The sequence below is a fragment of the Pieris rapae genome, chromosome 8 (assembly GCF_905147795.1).
Source record: "Pieris rapae chromosome 8, ilPieRapa1.1, whole genome shotgun sequence".
Taxonomy (NCBI): Eukaryota; Metazoa; Arthropoda; class Insecta; order Lepidoptera; family Pieridae; genus Pieris; species Pieris rapae.
In genome coordinates this window covers 10,447,217-10,467,925 of record NC_059516.1, presented here as the reverse complement: position 1 = coordinate 10,467,925, position 20,709 = coordinate 10,447,217, and the positions used below count along the sequence as shown (strand labels likewise).

General features: G+C 32.7%; 1 protein-coding gene across 1 annotated transcript; it reads left to right on the top strand.

The window, feature by feature from the left end:
- Positions 1-390: 390 nt before the first annotated feature.
- LOC110992074 lies at positions 391-20,670 on the top strand. Its single transcript, XM_022257740.2, has 6 exons — positions 391-675; positions 16,822-16,931; positions 17,327-17,433; positions 17,712-17,851; positions 17,974-18,701; positions 20,317-20,670. Exons 1-6 carry the CDS (start codon positions 579-581, stop codon positions 20,485-20,487), a joined length of 1,353 nt encoding a protein of 450 aa, XP_022113432.2. The 5' UTR covers positions 391-578; the 3' UTR covers positions 20,488-20,670.
- Positions 20,671-20,709: the final 39 nt, after the last annotated feature.

Sequence of the window (20,709 nt, the reverse complement as noted above, 5' to 3'; positions counted from 1 at the left end):
CAAAAGGACTCATCTGATGATGTTAAGAGATAGACACTCTAAATGCCAGAAGGCTCGCCAGTGCGTTCCGACACTACGTTGTTCAGCTTGTAATGAAGTTATTTAAGAAAATAACCTTTTTTAGTAGCATTCCTGCATATTTTCTATGTTTCATGAATTGTTTCACTTAACTCATGAAAAACAATTTTGCTTTGGACATACTACAGATTTTTCTTGTAGTGCAGTGTTACTTCACAAAATTAAATGGAGCTTGACAAGCAAGAAGGCTTGAACCAAACGTTGAGAGCCTGCGTATTGTTAAGCGCGACCACAACATTTCCCCAGTGGGGATAAGCGCCGGGGCACTACGGAAAAAACGTAAAAATACTCTACTTAGTCAATAATAACAAATGCGCGCACACCTTTTTTCCGATCATTTCTAATTCGAATATCGTCAACCACGGTTGGCAACGCAGTGGTTACTTTTTATTGACATTTATTTTAAAACGTCAATGTCACTTTTACCGCGCGAATTAGATTGGCAATTTGTTTGTGAATTAATTCCTTTTTTATTGTGATGACGAACTTGTAGAGTAATTATGGCAGTGATATGTTATAGAAGTGTATTTTGTACTGTGATATTATTTTGTATTTTTGTAAATATTTTGGATAAATGTAATGGATACAGTCCGCGGGGTGAGTTTAAAGATTTATTTAAGTTATAATACGTTTAGGTACTTTATTATACAATAAATAAAGCTATAAGTGAATTTGAATTATTGAAAAAATCGTTAAAGATTTAATAAATATGTCAGAGGTATTATACGTAGCTTAATTACCTTGTAAATAAATCTATAATGGTCTTCTGCAATTTATAAAACAAAATACTTAAATAAAATTGGCGAAAATATCTAGATTCAAAAATCTGATGTAAAAATTGTAGATTAAGTTTATTTTCTAGATTGAGAAATTCGTATTAAAACACAAACACCAATGAGAAATCGTACCTTAATTATGGTAATCTTTAAATCTAATACAGACTAGAGCAAGGTAACGAGTCAAACAAAATAATGGGGTTTCACCCCATAGCTCTAGGCATAGACATTATCTTCTAACAATTGAATGATTAAGCCGCCATTCCTTGTGAATATAATATGCTATTTTATTTATATATTTTACTTGAGTTCCTATTACCTACGAGTTAGACATATTTATGTATCCGTTTGATAGATAACGTAGAAGGTAAACCGTGTACCTGTACATATAGGTGTACCGACTCGAAAATTATTAAAGCTAAAATATCGGTCACGATACTTTTGATACACTTTATTTAACATTTATTAATTTCTTGATATTCGATCTATCGATTATATAATATATTGTGACAACATACAACTCATTTTCTGTAACACATTAACACTAATTGCCATAGTTTTTTTAGCACCGTATATTGCTCCATAAATGCATTAATAAGTATATCGTGTTCAAGACAATATTTCTTTATAATATTTTGACTTTAATAAATTATAATTTCCGACGTAAGTTTACAGTGCCATTTAAATTTGCTTCCAACTCTCACTTTTAAATAAGACCCTTTTAATCGCAAATAAATTTAATTAAAACGGAAACATATCTCGTGAACTTCCCATGTGAATAAGTTTCATATAATTGTCTTAATAAGATTACACAAAATGCGAACCATGTATAATAAGCACAGAAACATAAACGAATGTTTCCTTATTAATTTGAATTGCAAATGTATATCGAATTCAATAAAATCGTTGACCTACAGCGTCTCTACTAGAAGCTCTGTGTCCCAAATAAAAAGCAATAATTAATAACAAATATCAAAGGCATATCTTCATACCTATATAAAAAACTGTTCGTTTTAATTATCTTGACGCTTGTTAAGTGTATAAGTATTTTTAATAGGTTTTTATTAATATAGGTTTATATTTAATTACCAGAAAATCGCTTACGATAATTATAGTTCATAGAATAGTCATAACCATGGTAACAATTATACTGGTCGTGATTTAGTTCGCATTTTGTTACTAGAACAACGCGTACTTTAAAAATAATAGAAAAATCATGATCGCGTGTCTATTCACGCCGACATCAAATACAAATAACAGTTGTATTAAGTGAATGTAATATAACCGTTTATTTAAATACCAAAACTACAATTTAAACCACGCTGCTTCTTTTTAATTGTCCTTTTTTGATATCCATTTGCCCCCGAAAGTTGTAGAGCCACACCTCTGCTATTCAAAGACTGGGTAAACAATACACTACTACCTACCACTTCAAGTAGTTTTAGTAGTTTTCCTACATAGCCGCGTTACAGAGACTCTGGGATCTCTCTTGCATTTTACCCGGACATTAACGGCACCTTTTATTTGTTTTACAATTTAATAATTATGATACAAATTCTTATCTCTTCATAGGCCTCGTCCTAAAACGACCAACAATTAATAGAAAACCAAAAAGTGAACTTGTAACTAAGTACATATGTATTACGTAATCATACAGCACATAACATTTTATTTAATTATTTAGTTACAGTAAGTTACGAAACGCAAGAAATTATCGCCATCACAATAGCACGTGACAATACAATGGTGGTATTGATGAATTTCTCGTTCCGGTTACTTCCACTTTGGGCCGAATACAATCATTTAAGATTATTGTATCGTTGTAAAAAGCTATGATCATGTGTCTCTACGCTAAATCTATTTCTGAACTTTTTTATTTTATTAACACTCCATTAGAATACATATTTGCTACATACATCTGTAACATAAAGGAGGCAACGGGCGGCCTTATCGCTAACAAGCAATCTCTTTCAGGCAATTCTAGTAAGGAAAAATAAATATCAGGTACAAACTAATTAAAACCAAAAAAATACACAGTATGTACACTTATACAATAACAAAACATGGGCAGTCATAAATCATAGGTTTTAAACTAAAATAAATGAAAATATAAACAATTACAAAAGTCACCATTAAACATATTTTTACTATCTCAGACAATTCAACGTTATACAGTCTATCAGTTAACCAAGTTAATAAATAAGCAAAACTCTTAGGAAATTCGTAATCTCCGCGCGAGCCAAGCGGAGCCAACCTTCAATCGGCAGGTCTGCTCAGCACTCTATCGATTTTCAGATATTTATCGAGTTTCTAAGATTGTGACGATTGTAAAATCGAATTAGATGCACTTTCACGCTAACACTTAGCGAGGAAGTAATCTATCGCATCGTGTTTCTTGCATTGATACTATTGTTTTATATGAGAGCCATTTATGTTAAACATACATTATCTATTTTACATGAATGATATGAAACTGTTCGTACATGTATTTTAATGAAAAAATTGATTTTATAACCAACCTCCTTATTCATAAAACTTTTCTGCCAAATTAGGTTCACGCTGTGATAACGAGAGACATTTGATTATTATTATTAATGAATTTTCATTTAAAACTGAGATCTACAATGTATGATATTCTAGTAAGTTATAGATAGTTCTATCATATTAGTAATAACTATTAAATTAATGAGTGAAGTCTTTATTTCATACTAGCTGACCTGGCAAACGTCGTCTTGCCAAACTACTACCTTTAACTCAGCGCCATCTGTTAGAATTGTATCAAATAATAAACAAATGTTAATGTTATCGTAATTTTAGTAAGGATGCCTATTTTTTTGAAAATGAAATATAGCCTATGTCACTCAGGAATGATGTAGCTTTCCAACAGTGAAAGAATTTTTCAAATCTGCCAAGTAGTTTCGGAGCCTATTCAATTCATACAAACAAACAAACAAAAAATCAAACCTTTCCTCTTTATAATATTAGTATAGACAATCAGATTCTTACACCTAATAACTGATCTAATAAATTTATTTTTATTTGATATGTAATATTATAATTAACTTCTCAGTCTTATTCGGTGTTTGCTTGTCTTCCGACATACGCCTCCTCCAGTCTGTCCTGGGATGTCTTGCTCCATAGTGGCCTGGAGACAGTTTCCCATTGGAGCAATGTTCTTGCTCGGTTCCTATCGCCGTGTCTTGATACCATTCTATCTTTAGTCTATTTACCTGTATTATCGTATGACCTGCCGGCATTTTAATTATTTCACACTATATTTTATGTTTCCTAGTATCGTCCTATTTCTTATTTTTGTTACTTTACTTTACTTTTGATATTAACATACTTCGTTCAATCCCTTGCTGGCAAAATCTCAAATTTTGAATTTATTTGTTTAACATCATGTTTATCATCCAGAGGCAAGTTTTTACAATAATATATAATTTCAAAAACTGTGAAGATAGATTAGTACTATGGGAATTAAATAAAATATCACATTCGAACAAATAAGAATTACATTTTTCCAAGATTTTGTTATTCAATGGTGATCTATAATATTATCGAATTAAAAGTGAATCATAGCTTTGGTTTATTTCTCGTGTAATTAATTTTTTTAAAGATCGATTAATTTCCCGTAATTTTAATTAAAATACAAATCAATTTACCACGTTTTTACTCAAATTAAATCTATGACAGACTTAGATTTAAAATAATACAATTATAATCTAGTAATCGTCTTTTTAGTGCTAATACTGGGGTCATAAGTTTTTAACCCCAGCTGTGCATCGATCACTTTTTATTTCCATCAATATTACTGTCGGTACCGTAGGTGTATATTTTTAAGCATTATCAAGAAATGTGTGAGACTTTGTGTGAGACTTCATTCATAATAGGGAAGAATATGTACACATATTATATATATGATGAATTGATGATACAAATGTTTTAACTATTTTTGTTGCCCTTAAACCGTTCGCTTAAATCTTTAATACTACGACTTTGATACAAAATTTTTATCAATAAATATATTTTTTAATAAAGAAAACAGCCAGTAATATTTAAAACAATCTGAAATTATTCATCTGTTTTTATAGTACGTAATAGAAACTTAATAAGTACTTAGCACTTTCGTAATCTACTGCGGAAGTAGCGGACCTAGGTGTTAGAAATTATTAAATAACGAGCGATCAGTATCGCGGAAATATTGATTTTATTACGAAGTAATCCAATAGCAGTTTCTCGGCTTTCACTCTCAAGGGTCACGGGTTCGACGTCTGACAGACCATGCGGCTAATTTCCTATTTGCTTCATGTTAAATCAATTTGTTAAGAAGTTTAACTACGCAGAAATTGAATGCGTTGTTTGAATTTCGAATTATTATCTGATAGATTCGAGTTTAGTCTGTGCTTCAACAATAGACGAAAGAAGACAATCCTTTCTCTGTGGTGTGTATTTGATTGTGAATACTTTTGACATTTGACAAGCGGCACGGTGGTACCCTCCAATTCTCGAAACAGTTAAGGCCATTTTAACCCCCTATTTAACTATGCCTTAGATAAAGTAAGAAGCCGTTAACAATAAACGATTATTAAATTATGTGTATTTCAAATTTCATTCAACTTCAGCCATTACATTAATAATTATAAATAGTCAAATATTATCACTCACTCACTGACTGACCGATTCACAAAACTTCGAGCAGAAATAAAAGCATCAAACTTAATATACAATTAGTGTATAGTGTATAAACTCAAAAAAATCATTGACTTGGCAGAAAAACATCCTATGGAAACTAGTGTTGCCCAAATGCAAGACCAAGACGAGACTTAGACCAGTCTTGGTATTGGTCTTGCGTCAATACACCTGGTCTTGATCTTGGTATTGGTATTGCGCTCTCAGTCTTGGTCTTGGTCTTGATCTTGCAGCAAGAGTCTCGCAAGTCTCGCAAGACTTGTAAATACCTATTAGCCTATTGCTATTTATTCGTCACTTATGTCAAATTGTAAACATTCACTGCGAAAGCAAAAAGAATTTAGAGTATCTAGCTAGGTAAATGGGCGAGAATAATAAATAAGATAGACTCGAAGCGAAACTCAATTGGAAATGACTGAAATTGAAATAAAAACTCATATTTATTTACCGACAAAGAAAAATGCGGAAATCTTTGATAGATAGAATAAATCTTTGAAAGATTAAAAAACAGAAGTATCAGAATCAAAATCAGATAGGTTTTGTGCCTACGCAAAAATAAAGTGTAGATAATAATACAAATAATATTGTTTATTATGTTCCTTTTTTATTGTAACTGTACGTTGCCTGCTGTTTTTATGGAGGTTTTTATGGAGGAAGCTACTAGAGTAGATACGAAATAAGTTGATAAACCGACACTGCAAATCTCGATTTTTGGAAATGTGTGATTTTAAAACCAAATGCGTAAAGCAATGTGACGTCGCTCATATTTGGAGTTCTTCCACGTTTCAAGTTTGTTTAAATCACCCACTTCCAAATTTGCAGTGCAATGTCCTTCAAAAAGGTATAATAGGTATTAATAATAATATAAACTATGTATATTATTATAACTAAATTTTTTATAATATCCTTACGACTACAATCTTCCTTGCGAGGAGGACAACATAACTTACGTCCGTTCTGAGCACCCGAAAACCAGTGGCGGCGACCTTTGACATGAAAGCGACGCGACGGCGGCAACACAAAGTCTAGGACTAAATTTTTACCTATTTTGGTAGGATTGTCAATGTTGGCATTAGCACAGAAAAATAAAATTAAGTAAACACAACGTTTATCACTTTTTTAATAACTAGGTATCCACGATAGAATATTATTTCTACTAATTCCCTAAGTACTCAGTCTTAATATATTTTTCATAATTTTTTGTTTTTCAATAATTTATTGTGTGTAATTGAATAGTAAATTCTAAATCTTACTTGAGAGCTTTTTTAAAATAAACTTAAGTTAATAAAACGAAAGCACTGACATGGCATATACAATTTTCAATCTTGCTGCTCACACTTTAGTACCTAGGTATATCGCTCACTATCTATCATTTACCGATATTAACAATGATTATTTCGAAATCAAAATATTCGCAATTCAATAGATGCAATACCTACTTAGTTATTAATTATCATCTCGCCCGACAGCCAGTGTGAGAATGTATTTGTACAAGAAACTCAGAGCATTCAATTTATACCTACCTACTGCTAGACATCTTCACGGTCATTTAATTTTATCCTCCTGTACCAACCCTACCAAAATAGGGAACAATTTTGTGTGCCTCTGTCCGTACTCTTTGTCGGCGAATGCGGCGCTCAAACAGTGTCAAATGCTGTGATACACTTGTTGCAAACCGCGGCGTCTTTGTCGGTAAATTATCAAATATGTAGGTATAAAATACACCGACCGACCAATAGTTTATTCGCAGAACGTCACATTTTCCCAATCAACCTTGAACCTTAATTATCTAGCGATAAAGTTGAAAATCTGTTAAAGAAATTTGATAACGCCCAAATCTCAGTTTGTCCTAACTGCAAGACGCAAGAGTATTGCAGGCTTAAGTATTGTCTTGCTCAAGTCTTGCAGGCTTCGGTCTTGGTATTGGTCTTGCTACGATAAGGCGGTCTTGGTATTGGTATTGGTCTTGCAAAAATGCAAGAACAAGACCAAGACTGCAAGACCAAGACCGATTTTGGGCAACACTAATGGAAACACGTATCTCACAAATAAATAAAACATGTTATATTAAATTACATTGTTTAACGTTTTACGTTTCCAAGTCAATATGTAATCAAAAGGATATTGTTAAGTTAGATAATTACGTAATAACTTAACACAGAAGGTCCCTCAAGTAGGGACTGAATTGGTATTACTTAGATCTCACGACATCTTACCGTAGAACTGCGTTGCGTGACTTGATATTTAACTTGTGTTCATGATGTCATTTATTGTTTCCCTTAGACAAGGACTCATCTCATAATATTTTAATATGGCAAGCTATCTTGTTATTTTCGATAACAGTTCTTCCTTTGATCCTTTGATTAAGTTGAACATTGTTTATTACGAATAAATTTAATTATAATAATAGCATTCAGATACATTTAAACACGATTTCTATTTCAATCTTCTTTTACGTCCGAACCCAATAACTAATCCACAATCTCAGATTTTTTTCAATCATCAGACCGTGACAGTAGATCGATTTCCTATCTGCCTCCGAATAACCAAACACTACGAAAACAATCCATTTTTGGCGCCGTAGAGAATCTTCGCTCTTTACACTCTTATTAAATAATTAATATAAACCAAATAAAGTAAATAAAACCGCACAAATAATATAAGAATATACATATCTATGTTTAAAACATTTCAAATAGGTTTTTAAATATAATAAAAAAAATACTACTCTTAAAACTACTCTTAAATCATAACTTAACCAAACAGCAATAAAACGAATTATCTTTCTAAAGCCTATTTCGTCAGAGATGTTGTATTGCGTCATTGGTTCATCTTGATTTGTTAAGCAATAAGTTTATAAGTGCATTATGGTGAAAGATGTGATGTAATACAAATTTGAACTGCCATTGATTGAGTTATGATTAGGGCCTGAGGTTATTCGGCTGTTGACTAAAGTGAAGTTGTACACTCAATGCCAGATGGGTCTCGAGTGCGTTGCCCACCTTTTAAAAACTCCTTAAAACTTAATGTTGTTTGGGATTGATTTGCTGCAGTTGAAACAATTTTTATGACTCAAAACTTGGCGATTAAGTAGAGTGGCGGTAAGAAGAAAAACGCCCACGAACTTGCGATTGTTCCAGCATTGTGAGTGTCCATGGGCGGCGGTATAACATCAGGTGAGAATCCTGCCCGTTTGCCCCCTGTTCTATAAAAAAGAAGAATCGTTTACATGTAAAAAGAGAAACTGGCTGCCCACCAGACTGGAAATCCTATTGTGGGGGCCAGCGCACTTTACTTTATCTAAATATTATATCTAATATCTATATAATATCTGTATATTGTGACTAATATTTTTTTTATTTCTTTCTTTTTTTTTCACAAAGGCTTCGTTTAGTAATTTGAAAATGAGTTTAATCCCCCTTATATTGCCGACCGTAATAAGTGACATCGGAAGAACGGGAGGTTTTCCAATCGAGGCGCATTTCCATTCCCATGTCATTCACTCGTCATAATTAGTTTTTAATGTACTTTCCTTGGCACGTGCATTCATTCATTACTCTATGGTAATTGGGAGTAATGGATAAGTAATGGCGTGACGTCATCAAGAATTTGTCATCGCTGAAAGTGAAGCTGTCACTGGTAAAAAAGAATGCGTTTAACACAATCACTTTAAAGGTAAACTTAGAGTTGAAAAAGGGTGTCGTAACCAGTACATAGTTGGCTTATTGGTTTCAAAATGTGACTCTCATCACTAGTTGTTGATTCCATCACCTTTACAAAGAACTTTCGCCCGTTGGGTCGGTAAGGTGAAGGAAAACATCGTGAGGATCGACTCGTCTTAGACCTAAAAAGTTGACGGTGTGTGTCAGGTATAGGAGGCTGATCACCTACATGCTAATTCAAATCCCAGGCCCAGCCATAAAATTCGGTTGATATTCGACCATTGCCCAATAAGTTTTAGATAAGTTCATCGTCGGCATAATGCTTTGTTTAATCTGTAGTCAACTAATAGGGAATGAAGTTTAATACTGAGTTTTAAAAATACAGAAAAATATTTCATATTATTTCACAAAACAGAAGACGAAATTCCTATTGATAATATTGTTGGCTTATATTACTTATATTTTCGTGTTGTTCATATGAGAATGTAAGTGCGTGCTCATTTTCACCATGCCTACTGCTGATTGACAAATCTATGATTTTTTTATTTGAATAACTATTAATAACTTAAATTACAATGTGGAATATGGTATAATGGTGGCAAACAGTGGCGGAGAATTTATTGCCAGTTTTTCGCTTTCGTTCTAAGCCCTTGATTTGAGAACTGGCAGTAAATGTAAAATTAGAAGCATTTTTAATATATATTTCTTTTTGACGTTAATAAGTGTACATTGTGTTACCTAAATGAATAAATGATTTTTATTTCATTTAATTCTATTTTGTTTAATATTATTTCTACAATTATGTTTATGCACCTTTAAGTATGAAGGAGATTGTTTAAGTTTTTTACTTAAAATAATGAATATGTACTGTAAATATTGAAACATTCGTAATGGGTATGAAAAAGTATTTTTTTTAATATGCCGCCGTCTATGAACACTCACATTGCTAGTAGCCTCGCAAGTGCGTTGCCGGAAATTGTCTAAGTTGCAGAAAATTTTCAATAGTGTCTTGATTTCCTGAACTGCTAATATTGTACTAAATGTCTAAAAGTAATGTAAACAGTTAGTATATGCGTAGAGTTTTTCCAATTATATAAACACTAAACAGTCATACAAATTATTTTCTGGACTCCCCCCACTAAACTTCTCTAGCGACAAGCAAAGATCCTCTACTTGATAATGAAAGATGGCACAATTAAAAAAGATGCAATCTAGTACAGAAGCTGGCGGCTAATTGCTGTCATTATTGAGATATGATCGGTACTCGATGCGGATATGAAAGTGAAACTTTTATTACTTTGCGATAAAGTATTAAACGTATTGTTATTAATGCAAGAAATATAACAGTAAGTTTCATTAAAAGTATTGGTCGTTCAATCTGAAATTTTTCAATGTTTAAGTAATCCTGTATTTTTTTAATTTATCCTCCTCTATTCTTGAAAGGGCGGCTACGCACTTGCGAGCCTTTTGGCAATGGACGGCGGTAACTCATAACACCAGGGGAGCCTCCTCCTCTTTTGCCTCCCATTACATAAGAACAAAATAAAAAAATACCTACTTAACGTTGTATTTATGTGACTTAACTGTAGTCTACCTAATAAGTGATTAGGTAGGCCATTAATTAGCCGCTGCAGCAAATACCTCAACGTTCTCTCACGTTACGTCCACGTCACCTAATTGCTTTCAAAGTAACCATTATTCTCAGTTTTTATTAAAGTATACGTACAAATCTTAGTAAAATAAGTTACATAAGATAGGATTAGGTAAAATACTGTTTAAAATCCAAATATTTTATTTCCTCCTCAATATTTCCTATAACACTGTAGATTGAATATAGGAAACGCGTTGTTACATAGGTTAAAATGCGTTATGTACAATTGCTTCACGTTTAACTTTTCTCGTTAAAGATTATAATTGAATGTTAAGAAAAACTATGTAATAAATATAAAATATAAATAAATCGTTATAAATGTAACATGTACTGAAATAAAATTCTCGCGTTATATCCCGAAGTACCTGTGTTATACGCGGGACTGAAATCGCGTAATATGAAAATGCGTCTTAAGAGTACCGTGTTATACGGAGGTTTACTGTTTAATTTTAACGTCTATATGACGTTACTGAAATTATGGCGTTTTGGTTAAATGGTAATATGAAGACAAGAGATTTGCGTGTACATGACAAATTTCACGACCCTTAAGACCTTTCAATTCTCATGACTAAACAATTGCAATTCGTACAGTGCTACCGAATTCATCATTTTATATTATGATTCAATGTACAATCCAACGTTCTAATGATGCAATCAAACATTTGCAGAGTCAGCGAGGCTTTCCTTCTTAAGCTCGTAATTACGGAAGGAATAACATAGTATTTAAGTATACAATAGATCAGTGAAAGCGAAATCATTCCTGATGTGATCTTGATGAGTTTTGAGACCGCCAACCACGTGAAAACTGCCTTTTACCACTAACTCACAAGGAAGTCATTTCTATATAGTTTATTGTGAATGGTTAATGAAAGACGGCTTATTTTCGTCAATCTCTATAGAAAAGTCTGTATTGTGTATCTGTTGAAGCCAACTAGCTTAATTAGCCGTTAAATTAATAGGATGGCCTTTTAACTAAACGGCGCAGTTTAACTAGCGGCCTGAAAGATGTTAACTTTTAAATGCTTAGTATTCACGTTAAACAAATACATATCCAATTCATATTTAAAGTAATTAAACCGATTTAAAACGTTCCATCTCCGGTCGGAGCTTTTGGTCGAAATGTAATAAAAATCTAATTTACAATTCTTATGCAATCTGAATGCAAAATTTGTGAACATTACGCGTCTGCCTATAACAATTTGCGGTTGCGTTCACGTAACTTTATTGGCCATAATCTTGGCCACTATTGCGTTAGACATTAATAAAGTGTGTCATGTTTTACTTTTGATGCGATTTAGGCGAGCTTTTGCGGCGGAGATTAAGTTCATTAGGATTTGTTTATATCTTGTTTCTTTTCTTTCGTTCCCGCAAAAACAAAATAAATTTCGATATATATGATATAATATGGTTTATTCTATATAAAAAAGCCTTTTAATAAGATTTTAAAGGCATAGCTGTGGATAATGAAGCCATCGTCAGTTTTTCGTCTCAATTGTGTTTTTCAAATGCAAATTTGGATTCTAGAAATATACATATTGTCAATTATGAATTAGTATTATTGGATACTTATTTGATGACCGTGACAGTAATTTGGAGAAAAAATATTGCGCGTATCGTTAATTTTGAAATAATAATATAATATTCATAAAAATATCAAATGCATAATTAAATATACTTTATACTATGATTAATAGTTTTCCAACACACAAATATACAGTATTCTTAACCTGCATAGTAATAATAATAATTAAAAATGAATAGATAGAAAAAAACAGAAATGAAAAAGTTTGGTCCCTGTGGCAGTGAATGAATGTACCTTTAATGCTGGCAGCATTTCCTCTGGGTATTGCGAAAAAATAATAATCATAATTTTTTTCATATGAGGTGGGTTATTTAATTATTACTCTACCCAAATTATACGACATATCATAGATACAGCATTACCATCACGGGTATCTACTTTTTATTATAGATTTTGTGTCTAATTGAATGTTCAATTTGAACGGGTGGCAATAGTACGGCTGACCACTGACAATTCCCTCACGTAATAGTTTTTGTGCTGAAGAAAGCCGGTTACGAAAGCCCGACGTAATTCACATAATCACAAAAACTTTAAATTGTTTCCTTAAACTTTTAGATTTAAAAATTTAACATAAAAATTTCATTTACACGGCATCCGTGGATACGATTAAGTAGGTCTAAATCTAGCTTCGAGCTTCCATATCTATCTAATTAAATTCGTATATTACAAACCTGACTTTGTTAGTTTAGTATAAATATCATAATATTAATTTAAAATTGTCGCGTAAGATACACCACTTATCATTAAAGATCTGCTGGACCGACGTTAGTTAACTCTTTTGGTGTATTCTTCTCCGAATAGCAGAATAATCGAATAACAATAAATACATTTTACGTATGCAAAGAGCATGTGGTTCCATCTGTTGACAAAACTACGCATCATTTTATATCGAATTCATGCCACTTCAAGAAATTCCCATTTTCAGGTGAATGAGAGACCAGGCTTTGATCTTGATTGAAGACATGTCTTACCTCATCAAAAAATGATGTATTCAGAGAATGAGAAAGTACTTTAACATGCAGTATCGCAATGTTGGCGCTAGAGAGAAGAGGCCGAATGTGTAAAACTGCCATTCTTCTTTCGTAATGGCAAGCAATAAAACATTTCGGTATTTGCAAAAACAGTTGTACTAACTAAAAGTTTGTTGTAACTAAAGTTAGCACGATATTATTACTGTTAGGCGGAATGAAGTAAGCCGGGTCAGCTAGTAATATTATAGTAAAATCTATAAAACAGAAACAGAAGAACAGCGTGGGCGTACCAACGGATGTAGTTACTGATTCAGTAAGGCTTTGAAAATCGTAATTTTGGTGTTAGGGTAGTAATCTATTTTTACCGACCGTTTGACGACGACTTCCTATAATTAACTTGACAGTCACCCATTGTATCAATAAACTAACTTTAAAGATATGTTTGTGCTTGAATTGTTAATACTATTCCAATTACTAGCGGCTTGATCTCTTGGCAATGCGTTTTGATGCAGTGCTCTTCATCTTCGAAATACTTCGTCGTAAGTATCGCATTTACACACTCGTCCTGCCCACTTCCCTGCTCACTACGGCTGAATGTAAATGCGGTATTAGTCATCTACGGACGTCGTCGATGTAAAATATGAAATTCCACCAAGATGACCTGGACGTGCGTCGTTCCTCAACTGAGCAGTTCTCGCGCACCACTATGTGGAATCAGCTGCCCACTAAAGTATTTCCATACCAATTCGACTTCAAGATAAGAGTAGACAAGAGCCCTTCAAGAGAAGAGTACCTCAACATCAGATAAGCCTTCTGTCCTATAGTTTTTAATTTTTAACTTCTAATGTCATAATAGCCGTTGCGCAATTACCGCTAAAACTATTATTACACTTTAAAGTGTTAACACGCTAAGCAAACGCATGTCAATGGTAACGAATGTGATGTTTACTATCGTAACATGCGGAAGTAGTAATTTGTAATGACAATCTTTACATTGTTTAAAACAAACTTGCATTTCGCCGCATATGTTGATTTGAAGTCGCCACGTCACGCAGGTAATTACCTAGTTTAAACGTAGATTAGACTATGCAGCAAAAGTAACATTTGTATTAATTATGTAAAAAGTTTTATTTATTGATCTTACATCATATTATAAAAGACAGACAATTTAAAAGCAAAGGTAACATTCATAAACAAAATATATGTAACAGAAAACATACATTAATATAAAAAAGAAAACAGAAATTAATCATAAAATAATTAATATTAAAAAAAACTAAATGTTTTCCAGTCTCCCGCTTAAAATATATTCTCATATCCTCTTTGGTACAGACTTCTTTTCCAATCACGCGATCGACACGTCACTCTTTCTCATTCCCCCCCTTCCCCTCCCCCACTGTTACCTGAAAATCGCCTCTGCGCACTCAAGGGCATTTGTTCAAGAATTGCCGGTATCTATAAGGTAGTTTTGACAACAAAAATGAAGACATTTAGGGCCTGTTTCACAATGTCCGGATAAGTTGCAAATAAGCTATTTGTTACTTATTGGTATGATAAATAGTATTTTTGCGTTTCACGACTGTCAGATAGCGCTATACGTCATGAAATGCGAAGTATCTTATTTGGAACTTTTATCTTTCGAATAATTTATGTGTTGCATAGCTATTTGTTATATACACTTTATCCATACATTGTGAAACAGGCCCTTAAAATGTATACCATAACATTTTATAGGCCAGTTGGAGGGTTCAAACCCTTAAATATAAACACCATAGACAATTCTAATTAACCAAAGATAGGTAGAATGCAAATATTGAAAGTGAAATCAGTGACAGGTCTGTAATAAAATTGTATCTGTATTTGCAAAGGGCGTGCGGAATATCAATTAGATGACCCACAATGCCGACTGCGCAAGCGTCTTACGTAACATTTAACGGAAGGAAAGGGGATTGAATAAAGGCCTATTACGGTCAATAGATTTCATTGTAATTAATTGTCCATATATTTCCCTAGATAAATTTCGTACCGATTTTTTTTCGCTTTTCGCTAAAATTACTAAGTAATTAATAATAATTATATGAATCACACTTCTGTTAAATATAAATCTTAATATATATATTTCTTGTGTGCGTGTGTATGTGACTGAACTCCTCCTAAACGACTGGACCGATTTAGATGAAATTTTTTGTGTGTGTTCAAGGGGATCTGGGAATGGTTTAGATTCACAATTTTGTCCGCTGGACAATGTTTTTTTAATTAATTTTCAATTTATTAGTTGTTGTTGATTTTGGAATATTTTACATTGGATCCGACAGACGGCGCTGCCATCGCAGTGTCAAATTTTAAATAATATTCGAATTTTAATTTTAGTCTGTCCCGAAATTTAAAAAAAGTTTTGTTATCATTGTGTTATATCGTGTGTGACCATGTGCTGGATCGTTAGATATTGTCATAACATTTGAATAATAATTTTCATCAAAATGGCTTATTAAAAATTGAAATTTTGAAATTAAAGACGTGTAGACAGGACAACGTCTGTCGGATCCGCTAGTATTATATATATTTTATCACTGTCATATAGATAAACACTACATAATATTATGACAACAAAAAAAAAACGCTTTCTAGCAAGTTTGAAAAGTCCTCTACGAGTACATTATCATTTATCCGTTGGTTTAGCGTTAGCTTTAAGTTTATTTTTTCAAGATTAAGTTTGGTTATGTACTTCATGCACTTTACTTTTACATATTTCTTTTTTTTAAGTTTCTTTAGGGTTGCCTGGAAAAAATCGCTTGTTACGTCCCTAATAATGTATTTTACATTCTAACGCTACCTTTTCATTCAATAATATAAAGTTAGTTTAACGGAAAGAACTGCGTAAGATTCAAACTCTACCGGAAAGCACGTGGAAGTACTTATAATACGGGAAACAGCTGATAACTATCATCACTTCATGCGTGACGTTCCGTATTACTATCGTGCGTGACAATGCCATTTCCTAATTGCTTAATCTATTGAGGATGAAAGTAAAACTGATTTAAGATCTTACAGAATCATAAATAACCATTATTGTTCACTTAGGTAGAACATTAATGCATTGTTTAAATTAAATTATTTTCTACTTCTATGATATTTTTTCTTTGTATATGTTAGGGTGGCACTCTGGATGGTTTACTTTCACAAATGAGATGGCGCAGCAGTCGAAATCTGGGTTATTTAAATCAGAGAGTTAATTGAATGTCTAATGTAATTAGACCAGTAAACAAAAATACTCACCTGTTTCTCTTTATCACAACGTAAACATAATTTGAGAGGAAGAGAAGAAATCCACTTGAAATTTATTATAACTGTGTTCAAATTCATCGCCAGCCTAAACAATGCCTAATTAAAAACTAAATCTTCATTACAGAATGTGGTGTTCCACTTCGAAGGCATACCAGGCAGCCTAGGGAGAGGTCAGCAGGGCAACTTCGGATCATCAAAGGAAGAGAGTCTAAAAGAGGGGCATGGCCTTGGCAGGTAATTACATAGACCTAATAGTTATAAACTATCTTTTGTCTTGTATATTTATTCGTAAACTACCATGACAGTGATAAGGAAAAAACATTCAAAGCCTTTCTTTGTACTCACCCATAAACATTTTTTTAAATAGTTTTGTCCTTGACACTTTTGTGAGTTATTGGCAAATAATAAAAGTAAATATTGTTTTTAACTAACTGATATTAATTACGTTTATGAAGGCATAGGTAATAAATAAAAGAGGCAAATTTATTAAATACAGCTGATTACATTTTTTTATTATGGTCATAAAAGTTGAGAATTTAAAATCCTTAGACAATAATGTTACTATAAAAATATTTGATTTAATATAAATTGAATCATTTTGGTTACCTATTAAGAAACTGTTTCTCCAGGTATCCTTACAACTTTTGCATCCTAACTACGGCCTCATCGGTCACTGGTGTGGTGGAGTGCTGATTCACCCAATGTGGCTGCTCACTACTGCACACTGTATCCATAAGTAAGAACCATTAGCTTTTTAAATGATTTTTAATTAGAAAAAAAAACCAATCAGTCACCCAAAAAAAAAACGCAGACATACGTATATCTATAATTTTTATATTAAATGGATACTATATTTAGCAGTAATATACAATCTACAAAATTTTAACTTATTTACAAAATCACCAATGATTGTTAATACATTATAAAATTATATAAAATCGGTACAATAAAAAGGTCTGTATCTATTACATAATTACTTTCATTCTCTTAATATGTACAATGTAATATTTCTAGTGAGCTGTTTAATCTACCGGTTCCTGCTTTGTGGACAGCAGTTTTAGGAGAATGGGACCGAGCTGAGCAGCGAGGGGCTTACGTCCCAGTGGAAAGGATAGTCCTTCATCATCGCTTTCACAATTACCAACATGATATAGGTCTGTTATTAACATTTCAATTACCACTTAAATCACTTTACTTGTTCTTAATAAAAGCTTTAAAAGGTGGTAGATAATAATCTAGAAATTAATTTACTTCAAAATAATATGTATCGTTGCAGCTCTAATGAAACTCACTAAAGCGGCTGACGTGAGCCCCGGAAGTCGGATCCGAACTATTTGTCTGCCACCATACCAACCTATAGTTACCAATTACAACACAGAGCGTAGCACACATTACACAAAACCGGAAACAAAACGAAAACCCAAACCGAAGCCCAGTCCCGACTCGGCCATAAAATATTTAGAAAAGCTTAATAATTTAACAAAAAACATTTTCGGATCATTCAAGAAACACAAAAACACGAAATACAATCTTAGAGTTTCCAATGAGCAATCAGAGAGAAAAGTTGACGATAACAACAGAGATATTATATATGACAGTGCCAATTTGGATAGTGTTATTAAATTGATTAAATCCAGAATTGACGATAGATCATCTAATTATAGAACCGGAAAGGCCCAAGAAGACGCGAATAGTGATTTTGATAGTGTAGCAGAACTTGAGAATCCAGCAAGGAGTATTAATAGAAGTGATAAGAAATTAATGTTCGGTGAAGAAATAGATCCATTTATTGATGATAACAATGGACTTGACTTCAAAGATGAATGTTATACGACTGGTTGGGGAAGAGAACAGACAAACGGGACGTTAACAGATGTTTTGTTGGAGGCGGAAGTTCCGGTTCTGCCACTTCAACAATGTAGAGACAAATATTCGTTGAGTATGCCGTTGAACGATGGCCATCTTTGCGCTGGAAGTACTGATGGAAGCACTGGTGCTTGTGTGGTATGTATTTATCTATACTTATTTATATAACACTGTATGTATGGTATCGCGTTACAATATATACTCAATTGAAATGCTGTAAAAATACAAAAAAGACATTTTCCTACCATATTGTTTAATAAATTGGGGTAGGCGGGAGAATACAATGTGAAATAAAATATTATATGTATAAAAATCAATTGTTTTACATTTGTCTTGCGATACCTCGAGAATGGCTGGAGCGTTCGTGTAGCATTCGTTGAAGTTCAGGCAAGGTTTAAACGGAAAACATTAACAATTAGTATATTAAAATATTACAAAACGACTCTTAAATTTTCCAATAAAAACTGGACGTAGTTGGGAAATATTTGATGTATTTTTCTTTTCAGAAAAAAAATTTCAATCAATCGTGTTACATACATAGCTATAGTATGTTGGTGCGATATCTTTGTTCTGCTTTAAAAATGTTGTATTAAGTTTTGACACAACTGTAATTCATTTCTGTCATTTCATAAGTCATACTTAATTCAATTAAACTCAAATTAATTTAATATTATAACGAACAACGAAAGCTCAGATCGACTTTCTATTAGCGGAATGCAATTAAGACAAACAAATCAAAGTACGTTATCTATCATCGAACCCACTGTCCGCGGGTCAGACCGTTTTATTTGATGAGATTGCGACGTTTGATATCGATCTATTGATTTATATTACATACATTCGCTTGCCTTTTTTATTAATGTATCACTTTTTATTAATAATATATTTAATAACAATAATAAATGAACATAGACATAGCATTTATAACAAATAAAAACACACACACATAACCACACAGAATAACAATAATCAAAGAAAAAATAAAATGAGATATCAAAAACAATAAAAAATAAACTTTTTCCGTTCGTTTCGTTTCAAATGTGTAATGCGTGTGTGCTGTGGCTGTGATTGGCCCTGGCTCAGCATTATGCTGAGGAGCAGAATGTTCCACAGCGCTGGTCATTCTGCCAGAGAACACAGCAGCTAGTTTGCGCCAGATTTTTCCCTTTACGTTTACTAGCTGAAAATATTACTAGTTCGTATAAAGCATTTTTCAAATTGAAATATAAAATATTATCTTGATATAAAAAATTTATTATCATCCAATTACGTAAGTACACTCTATCTTAGCAACGCACGCGTTGAACTTTACAATAGGCTGATTCAATTAAGCTTTTAAAGGTATTGATGAATGCACAATAAAGTTAATAGTATTATTTAAGATATAGTTTCTCTGTAAATTTTATGTTTGTGGTTTTAAACCAAATAAAATTTATGCCTTCTTTGCATTAATAAATATTATACAGTTCTTCTTCTGTTTCTGGTCACGAAGGGGTGATCGTAAGCTCTATATACATACAAACTCCCAGTTTGACAGAATCACATTGTTAAAAGTGTGTATATTTTATTATACATATATTAATTTCTCATTTTTCTGACACTGACTTATGAAATATTCCTTCCATAAATTTTTTATCCTGCGCCCAATGAAGTTTAACTTCAATAATGACAGAATTATAACATTACATACGAGTATTAACATGAAGTCAGTTGCCTGCCATAAGATTTATTTCAATACTTTTTTTGTTAACAGGGCGATAGTGGAGGCCCCCTTCAGTGCCGTAGTGGAGGCAGTGGGGCTCGCTGGGAACTCCGGGGCCTCACATCCTTCGGCTCAGGTTGCGCCCACCGCGGCGTCCCAGACGTATATACAAATGTTGAACACTATGTGTCCTGGATTTATGGCCATATATATGCCACATAATTTCATATTAACTGTAATTTAAAAATGACTTTACACGCTATAATTATTATATATATTTTCTAGATTACCAGATGTCTGTATTGCCAAGGGTGTAAATGTGTGATAGTTGTGTGTGTATTACCTGTGTGTGCCAGTGTACTGTGTTAGTTAAATTATTTGATTACCATTATGTTAATATTACCTCTAGTCTCTAATGTTATTAAGAAATAAAACAATTTTTAA